General features: G+C 35.4%; 1 protein-coding gene across 1 annotated transcript; it reads right to left on the bottom strand.

Moving 5' to 3' along the window:
* Positions 1-284: 284 nt before the first annotated feature.
* ddx41 (DEAD (Asp-Glu-Ala-Asp) box polypeptide 41) lies at positions 285-9,209 on the bottom strand. Its single transcript, XM_081381969.1, has 17 exons — positions 9,017-9,209; positions 8,540-8,629; positions 8,236-8,389; positions 7,225-7,299; positions 7,071-7,131; positions 6,845-6,981; positions 6,684-6,756; positions 5,868-6,021; positions 5,578-5,714; positions 5,279-5,441; positions 4,987-5,118; positions 3,770-3,841; positions 3,586-3,682; positions 3,103-3,252; positions 1,220-1,291; positions 942-1,052; positions 285-805 (listed from the first exon to the last, which is right to left on the bottom strand). The coding sequence occupies exons 1-17, from the start codon at positions 9,041-9,043 to the stop codon at positions 669-671; spliced, it is 1,842 nt and encodes a 613-aa protein (XP_081238095.1). The 5' UTR covers positions 9,044-9,209; the 3' UTR covers positions 285-668.
* Between the last annotated feature and the right edge of the window lie 250 nt (positions 9,210-9,459).

Genomic DNA, 9,459 nt, shown 5'->3' with positions numbered 1-9,459 from the left:
GAGAGAGAGAGAGAGAGAGAGAGAGAGAGAGAGAGAGAGAGAGAGAGAGAGAGAGAGAGAGAGAGAGAGAGAGAGACATGTATGATGCTAAATTTGATAGTAATCATGCTTCAGTGAGGTTAGGGGGTCACGTCATTCACCACCAAGAGGCCTAAAAATGGTCCGGACTGGTTTCCTACAAACGCTGAGAACTTAACATTGACATGCTTCTTTATTAACAATCAGCAAAGCTTGATCATAAACAGGACGTTGCAAAGAGATGTAATCAGATACTCAAAGCAATCTCTAAGAAGAATTTTATTTGCATCATAAAACGAAGAAAATGAATTGACGTTCATATATTTACACTGGATGTGTAGCAAATAAACAATTAACTGTCAAAAACATGCCTGAGTGGATTTCAGATAAATACTCTAACACTTCAGCTGTTACATGATTACATGAACATCAATATAGAGCAAAACCTGCTGAAAACTCTATGGAACTAACTTTAATATATTTTTTACTTACACAAAGCTGTATTTTTGACTGTATTTTGCAACAAAAGGTACACTGAAATGAATGAAACAATGTACAGTTCCATGAATAATACATTTTGTACAAAATGACAAAACATAACACCGAAGCCTCTCTCAATGAAGAATTTAACGTCGAAGGAGTAGACAGCATTAAAAATCCATGGAGCTGTTGGCCAAGTAGTCTTTGCGGCCGATGTTGGTGACCTGTTTTGTCTGCATGGCCTCCAACTTGGGACAATCTGTGATCCTGTGGCCCAAACCACCACAAAATGTACAGCCTCTCTCTCCTAGAAATAAAAAGAAGAAGTTAAAAATGCCTTTATCTTCTACTTGAACCTCTTTGCACAATCAAGCAAATGTTGCAACAATGTTGTGCATGTAAGCTATATAAGCTTGTTTCAGCAATAAGTATGTAATTTGTACCTCCAATGTCCAGCATCGTCTCGTCTCCCGTTTGGAGGACCTGCAGTACAGGAGGAACCTTCTGTTTGGCTTCAACCAAAAGAGCTTTCAGATCCATCAGCACAGACTCATCTATGAAATAAAACAAGAGTTTAGATGCACAACAACATCTATACAGTATATTTTTGGAAATAATTATTCATTGTTTGTGGTAATTTTATTTCGGAAGAAGCAACGATACAATAAATAAAAATGAAAGAGAAATTAAAGATCAATCTATTAAAAAAAAAAAAACTTACCACATCCTTTGTTGATAAATGTTGTTGCTATTCCTGTCTTTCCAGATCGACCTGTTCTGCCTATTCGGTGGACTGTGGAATAAATGTGTCACACATGTAAACATACAAAAAAAAAAAACAAGGAAAAAAAAAAGTGGCATCTACAGTTATATTATGAGCTTTCATCGCACCTTAACTACTTTTCTGAACCATTTTTGCAGTGACATTTAATAAGCCAATTTCATAAACTTTTGTCAAATGCGAAAGGAGAGCTTATACTACCATTATTTAAAGGAACACTCCACCGTTTTTTGAAATAGGGCTTATTCACCTTCTTTCCTACATTTAGATAGGTGGGCAAATGCATTTTTGGCTCAGTGCATGCATTGTTTTAGTTTGACAGGGTCGGCGCTAGCTTAGCTTAATGTATGGAATCCTTTGTTGCCAGCTAGCATGTCCTGAGTAAAAGTGATATAAAAATTTTTAAAAACCCACCTAATTACTTCTTGTGGCCTGCGCATTCACAACAAGTACAAATAGCGATGCAGATTAACACTAGGCGATTTCCTATGCAGATATTGACTTGGGACTATATTAGGTGGAAGCACAGGCGAAGCACTGCTACTTGGGCGCAGAGATATCACACCCAAGTAGCAGTGCTTCGCCTGTGCTTCCCCCTAATATAGTCCTTAATATATAAGTCAATATCTGCCTAGGAAATCGCCTAGTGTTAATCTGCATCACTACTTGTACTTGTTGTGAATACGCAGGCCACAAGAAGTAATTAGGTGTTTTTTTTTTGTTTGTTTTTTATATCACTTTTACTCAGGACATGCTAGCTGGCAACAAAGGATTCCATTCATTATGCTAAGCTAAGCTAGCGCCGACCCTGTCAAACTAAACATGCACTGAGACAAAAATGCATTTGCCCTCCTATCTAAATGTAGGAAAGAAAGTGAATAAGCCCTATTTCAAAAAACGGTGGAGTGTTCCTTTAAAATAAATGCCATTTACAATATTGACATTTCGTTATCTAAAACACATTCCTACATGTGTGGCTTCTAAATATGTTTTGAACTGTATGAACCACATTAAATACTAGTTTGTTCAAAAGTTTGTCTTATGCTCAACAAGGCTGATTAAAAATACTGTAAAAACATCTGAAATGTTAAGTTTATTTTTATATAGCGCTTTTCACAATACAGACTGTATCAAAGCAGCTTCACAGTATTAAATTAAAATAATACATCAACGTTAGTTTCTAGTGGAAAACGTCCACGTTTGGTAATGCTGATCAATAGTATTGTTGATTGATTCATTAAATTAAATATCCCCAAATGTCCCCAACTGAGCAAGCCAAAGGCAACAGTGGCAAGGAACCGAAAAACTCCATCAGGTGACCTAATGGAGAAAAAAAAAACCTTGGGAGAACCCAGGCTCAGTCAGGGGCCAGTTCTCCTCTGGTGTTTATAAACTAGAGATAGCATGATAGCATGTTACGTAGCTTAGCAATGTTTCTAAGGTGGAAAAAGGCTGTTCTTGTAACATATGAAATATGATTTTCAAAAGACAGGTTGCAGTCTAGTATAACACCCAGGTCTTTTACTGTAGAGGATAAAGTAACAGGACATCCTACTATGTTAAAGTATTAGAATATAAATTAATTTTTTTTCTGTTTTAATATATTTTCAAATTAACATAGTGTTGAAAATAGTTGTGCTGTCACATTTTTGATGAATAGAAAGATAAACAGAACAGCATTTCTTTGAAATATAAATATTTAGAAGCATTATAAATGTCTTTTCATGTCCCTTTGGATATTTTTATGCACATAAAAATAATTTATATATAAAAAAAATAAAATAAAATCTAGACTTTAAATAAACAATCATTTGAACACCTACCATAGTTCTCAATCTCCTCTGGCATGTCATAATTGACTACATGCTGGATAGCTGGGAAATCCAGACCCTTCGAAGCAACATCAGTAGCCACTAAGACGTCTTTCTTTCCCTCTTTGAATGCTTCAATGGCTTTCGTTCTCTCTTCTTGGTCTAAAAAGCACAATTGAGTAGTGTGTTGCTGTACTGTATGATCTGTTTACTTTTGTGCTGAACAGTCACATTTATAACAGACTATTAGATATTTTAGGTAACGTGAACAGCATTAGCTAGTGCGTATGATCAGTGTCAAGTGAAGCAACAGAAACTGCAGTGTTCAACCTTTGAGGTCAAGTGAGATCAAAAGTTCTGGCATAGTTTGAACACTGGTTTAGCACTATGACTATGACACCCGGTGGAGAGTGTCTGTAGCTGCAGGAGCCAGCATGCATACAGCTGATTGACGGTGTGTGCTTTACAAGCAGATTGAGATGGATGATGTGGTACCTTTTCCTCCGTGAATAGCCACTGCCTCCACACCTTTCAGCAGAAGATACTCGTGTATGGCATCTACATCTGCTTTCTTCTCCGCAAAGATTAATACCTAAGACACAATGTTCGAAGTATGACCTTTAGAAGAGATAATGTAGGGTTCTCAGATGTGGTTGAAAAAGAACGAGAGGCCACGTACTGGAGGTGGGGTCTTCTGAAGACACTCCAGGAGATAAACCATTTTGGCCTCCTCTTTGACATATTCCACTTCCTAAAACACACAAATTAAAGTGAGGATGTATATAAGAAAAACGTTCTGTTCAGATTCATTAGCATACACTGATGTTCAAAAGTTTGGGGTTGGCAAGATTTTTTTTTAATGTTATTTAGTCTCTTATGCTCACCCAAGCTGCATTTAAAAATACTGTTAAAATCATTAAACATCACTACAATTCAAAATATCTGTTTTCCATTTTAATATATTTAAATTTTTAGCGCAATTTTCCACCGGACAAAATTGCGATTGTTAACTCATGATTTCTGTTCTGTCTGTGCGCACCAATCTTGCACTTCTATCTACTCCTCAACCAGACCACCTAGAGACTTCGGGTTTTCGGCATTATGTTAAGGAAGGACTAATCTCGGGAACGCACAAAAAAAAATCCAGGAAAAGATTTACTATCTCTTAGTGTTGTGATCCCATGACGTGAGAACATTGCGCTAAAACACTCACTGAGTTTTTATTACTTGTTTATTTATTCCTGTGATGGCAAAGCTGAATTTTCAGCATTTCAGTCTTCAGTGTCACATGATCCTATAGAAATGCTGATTTGCTGCTCAAGAAACATTTCATATTATTATCAATGTCAAAAAGAGTTGCTTGATATTTTGTGTAAACCGTAATTCTTTTTTTTTTCAGGATATTTGATGAATAGAATTTTCAAAAGAACAGACATTTATTTGAAATAGAAATCTTTTGTAACACCTTAAACGCCTTTATTATCACATTGATCAATTTAATGCATCTTTGTAGAATAAAATAATTTCTTCCAAAAACAACCCCCTTTTGAACGGTAGTGTATTATTCATAGTCATAATTTACTCAGCCTCTTGTCTTTCCAAATCTGTATGCATTTCTTTCTTTTGCAGAACATCAATGAAGATATTTTGAAGAATGTTGGTAACCAAACCGTTTCAGTTCCCATTGACTTCTGGTGGTCATGTGGGAACTGAAACTGTTTGGTAACCAATATTCTTCAAAATATCTTCTTTCATGTCTCACAAAAGAAATAAAGTCATCCAGGTTTGGAGCGCCATGAGGCTGAATAAATGATGATAGAATTTTACAAAACAAGTAAAAGGATTGAATGGAAGATGAGGAAAGAATAATGCTGGGCCTTCGTCTTAATGTCTTACCTGGATGACGTCCAAGCTTGCAGCTCCAGCTCTGCCCACATTAATGGTGATGGGTTTCACTAAAGCACTTTTGGCAAAGTTCTGGATTTTCTTGGGCATAGTGGCACTAAAGAGCAGCGTTTGTCTCTGACCCTAAAGCAGACCATAATATCAGCCAAAAAACACTCTTATCCTGGTGAAATTACCATTTTCATGATAAAACCACTACATATTCAGGAAAACATTGAAAAGAGCAGTGACATTTAGTTATATATTCTGACTAAATGATCAGAATAGATGTGCAGAAAAGTACCTTAAAGTAAGAGAAGATAGTCCTAATGTCCTCCTCAAAACCCATGTCAATCATCCTGTCAGCTTCATCCAGAGCCAGATAGCGGCAGATATCCAGACTCACCATCTTCTTGTTCAGCAGGTCCATCAGTCTGCCAGGAGTGGCCACCATCATGTGCACCCCACTACAATCACATCATCATTCATGAGTTTATAAGGGATTTTTCTAAATAAATCAGCACCCAAATAAAGAAGACGAAGTATGAAAGACCTTTTCTTTTTGAAATGTCATGAGGTGTAAATTTAAATAATTTGACTTACTGCTTTACAACCTCCATCTGGTCTTTGACGGACATGCCCCCAATACACAGCGCACATCGCAACTGTGGAGCCCCTTCATCCTCTAGGAGTTTACAATAGTATTCAATGATACTATGTGTCTGCCTCGCCAGCTCCCTCTACAGACGAAGAGAAAGACGTGCAATATAAATTACCATACTGTTGCCATCTGACTCTTGACATATTGTTACATATATGTAATCTGCTTTAATTTTTTTCTGCCATATTTCTAGCAGATGCCACAGGATGTGTGAGAGACAGATTGGGCTTACAGAAGGGCAAATGATGAGGCCGTAGGGTCCCTCTCTCTTACAGAAGGGTAGCCGTTTCTCTTGCTCCAGACAAAACATAGTGATGGGCAGCGTGAAAACCAGGGTTTTTCCTGAGCCGGTGAAGGCAATGCCAATCATGTCCCTGCCATAGAGACTAAACAAACAAACAAATAATGTTAATATTTTGAAATGTTTATGTCATATGTACAGTATGTATGTATGTATGTGTGTACATATATACACACATTATATATATATATATATATATATATATATTAGGGCTGTCAAAAGATTAATCGCATCCAAAATAAAAGTTTGTGTTTACATAATATATGTGTGTGTACTGTGTATAATTATTTTGTATATAAAAATACACACACATGCATGTATATATGTAAGAAATATTTGCATACATATACTGTATATATTTATATATAATTTATATTATATATAAATATAATTTTTTTATATATAAATTACACATTTTTCTTAAATATATACAAGCATGTGTGTGTATTTATATATACAAATTTAATTATACACAGTACACACACATATATTATTTTAACACAAACTTTTATTTTGGATGCGATTAATCGCGATTAATCTTTTGACAGCCCTAATATATATATATATATATATATATATATATATATATATATATATATATATATATATATATATACACATACATACATACATACATACATACATACACTTTAATATGAGAATAGTAAAATAGTCCTAGTAAAATAGGACTCTGTATAATAATGATTGAATATCGCCCCAAGCAAAACAGCCCCAGATGGAACTCACATGGTTGGTATTCCCTGAATCTGAATGGGTGTTGGGTGAACGATTCCTTTCTTCTTCAGTCCTTTCAGGATGGCTGCAAAGACCATTAGAGTTAAGAGCGGGCCATTAGCGTGAAGCTGTGAGTGAGGTGCTGCATGTAAAATAGGTGAGATGGATCTTACCCTGAGGAAGCTTCATCTCTCTAAAGCTCTTAATGGGTGGTGGAATGCCTTCACCTTCAACAAGAATATGGTACTTCTTCCGTACACGTTCGTGCCGTGCTGGCGGCATGCCGAGAATGTAACGTGGCGCATTCCAGCTGAAGAGAACATTAGAAATTATTTGGTGTTGTCTTAAATGCAAACACACATGATTTGACAAATTAATGGAGAGTGAAAGTCAGCTCACCTTGTTTTTATTGGGTCATCGTATGTGATTCCTTTGGCCATTTCCTTCACAGACATTAGAGCTGATAAAGATATTGAAAGATGCAGGTTTATGATGATAAATACTTTTTACCAATACATTTAAGAGCCTGGCAAATGATTCTGTTTTAGCTTACCTCTGCCTTCAGCCACACTTTCCAGAATTTTTTCTTCCTCTTTCAACTGCTTCTCCTTTGCAGACTCCTTTCGAGCTAGAATTATTGATGTGAGAATTGAGAATAAATAAAAATTATGGAAGAAAAAAACAGAGACCATAGGCCTATATTTTTTTTTTCCTTTTGAAACTATACTGTACTACAAGTATAATTTAAGTGAAAACATTTTAAAAAAATAAATAAAAAAAAACTTTCATATTTATACATTTACATCATAAATTAAAAATTTCAAAACCAAAATCTTAGATTTCCTGTTTTTATTTCCAGGTTTAAATTAGATTTTTAATCATTGAATTTCACACACAGGTTAAACAAGCTAAAATGTGTGATAAAAAACAAACATTTATGAAAGTAACTCCTCAAAAAGTTTGAAATGACTGATGCACCAAAGACAATCAAAGTTGTTTCCGTACATACATATACATTGTACCGGTCAAAAGTTTGGAAACAATATTTTTAATATTTTTGAAAGAAGTCTCTTATGCTCATCATCAAGCCTGCATTTATATATATAAAAAAAAAACAGTAATATTGTGAAATATTATTACAGTTAAAAATAATGATTTTCAATTTTAATATACTTTAAAATATAATTTATTTCTGTGATGCAAAGCTGAATTTTCATCAGCCATTACTCCAGTCTTCATGATTTTTCAGAAACCATTCTAATATGCTAATTTATCATCAATATTGGAAACAGTTGTTCTGCTTTATTTTTTTATAACCTGTGCTACTTTTTTGGGGGGTTCTTTTATGAATACAAATTTAAAAAAGAACAGCATTTATTTAAAATAGAAATCATTTGTAACAATATATACTACCGTTCAAAAGATTGAGGTCAGTAATTTTTATATATATAGATAGATAGATTCAAATATTGTGAAGACAGTGGGAGGCCCAGAGTAAAAAAGGTTGAGAACCACAGCGTTAGACTGTAAACAAGTAATGAAGAACAGGGGAGTGTGTAAAGACCTTCAGCTTTCTCCTTGAGGTGTTGGTGCTGGTCCAGCAGACTGACATTGGATCGGGGGCCCAGACCCTCATCCTCATCTTTCTGCTCTCCACCGCTGTCTTTCTGTTCCTCTTCCGTGAGCCCTTTCCCACGCAGACGCATCACCTTATGGAGCTGAGGGTCACGGCAAAAGAATGAGACAGAGTTTTTCAAGAGCCATAGCAAATATCCAAGACAGTGGCAGAGAGCCACAGCGCTGACACAGGAAACAAAAACACGTTTCTCATGACAATCAATGACCATGCTGTAGTAGAGATTGCTTACCATCTGCTGTTTTCTAATCTTAACAGGAACATACGGCACATAGTCATCATCCTCTGAGCCCTCTGATCCAGACTTCTCCGAGTAGTTTCTCTGACAATTACACAAGTCACACAGCATTACATATAATACAAACTGCATTCATTACATATCAAACAGCATCGCATAACGTTATAAAGCAGTTCAGGAGCACACATTCTCTTCGTATAAGTGCTTATTTATACTAAAGCAGGGTGAGCTTTAACAGATTAAATCAGTTGTATCAAAACACAAACAAGAACACTAGTTTGCTCAATTTTGACACATTTAACTCGTTATTTAAACTGCTAAAACGTCATTTTACAATAGATAAATATATTAACCAGTAGGGAAAAATCTAATCGATGTACAATTAATCACACGTTTAATACTGTGAATGTGGGTGAGTCTGTTTCCTTTATTAAGACCCATTTAATTATATAATAGTATAACGTTACTCACCTTTTTGGGTCGGTTATCTGTTTCCATGATGCTCGACGTTATTAGCTTTAGTTGTACAATTTAGCGATAATATTTAGTGTAAAAATGTAAGATAAATGTTACATTATCAAGTATTGTTTTTACTCGCTAGCATGCTACGCTGCTACTGCGCAGCAGATTCGTGACGTACAGGTTACGTACACTACGGTGGCCCAAAAGAGACTTAACGAAACGAAAGTATCTCGGATCGTCCATATTTTTCACCATAATGTTGTTCCAAAAACATTATGTTGGAACACACAAGGAAATATTAGGCAGAATGACAGTCTCGGTCACAATTAATCATTCCAATCCCAAATATTCTGCCTAAAATCTCCTTAAAAGGTCTCCGGTTTCAAAAGAAACGAGAGTGAGTGAATTAATGATAGATTTCTTGTTTGTTTAAGCATAAACTTTACCTTGAA

This window comes from Scardinius erythrophthalmus, assembly GCF_964197995.2.
Source record: "Scardinius erythrophthalmus genome assembly, chromosome: 13".
In the NCBI taxonomy this organism is placed as follows: domain Eukaryota; kingdom Metazoa; phylum Chordata; class Actinopteri; order Cypriniformes; family Leuciscidae; genus Scardinius; species Scardinius erythrophthalmus.
The sequence above is the reverse complement of the archived record's forward strand: the minus strand, read 5'-3'. Positions and strand labels throughout refer to the sequence as shown.

Excerpts from the sequence above, each read along its gene's own strand:
- ddx41 (XM_081381969.1), bottom strand. The coding sequence starts at position 9,043 with ATGGAAACAGATAACCGACCCAAAAAG. Across the intron at positions 8,390-8,539 it reads AGATTAGAAAACAGCAGATG|CTCCATAAGGTGATGCGTCT; the intron begins GTAAGCAATCTC and ends CGTGACCCTCAG. Across the intron at positions 5,442-5,577 it reads CAGATGGAGGTTGTAAAGCA|TGGGGTGCACATGATGGTGG; the intron begins GTAAGTCAAATT and ends ATGTGATTGTAG.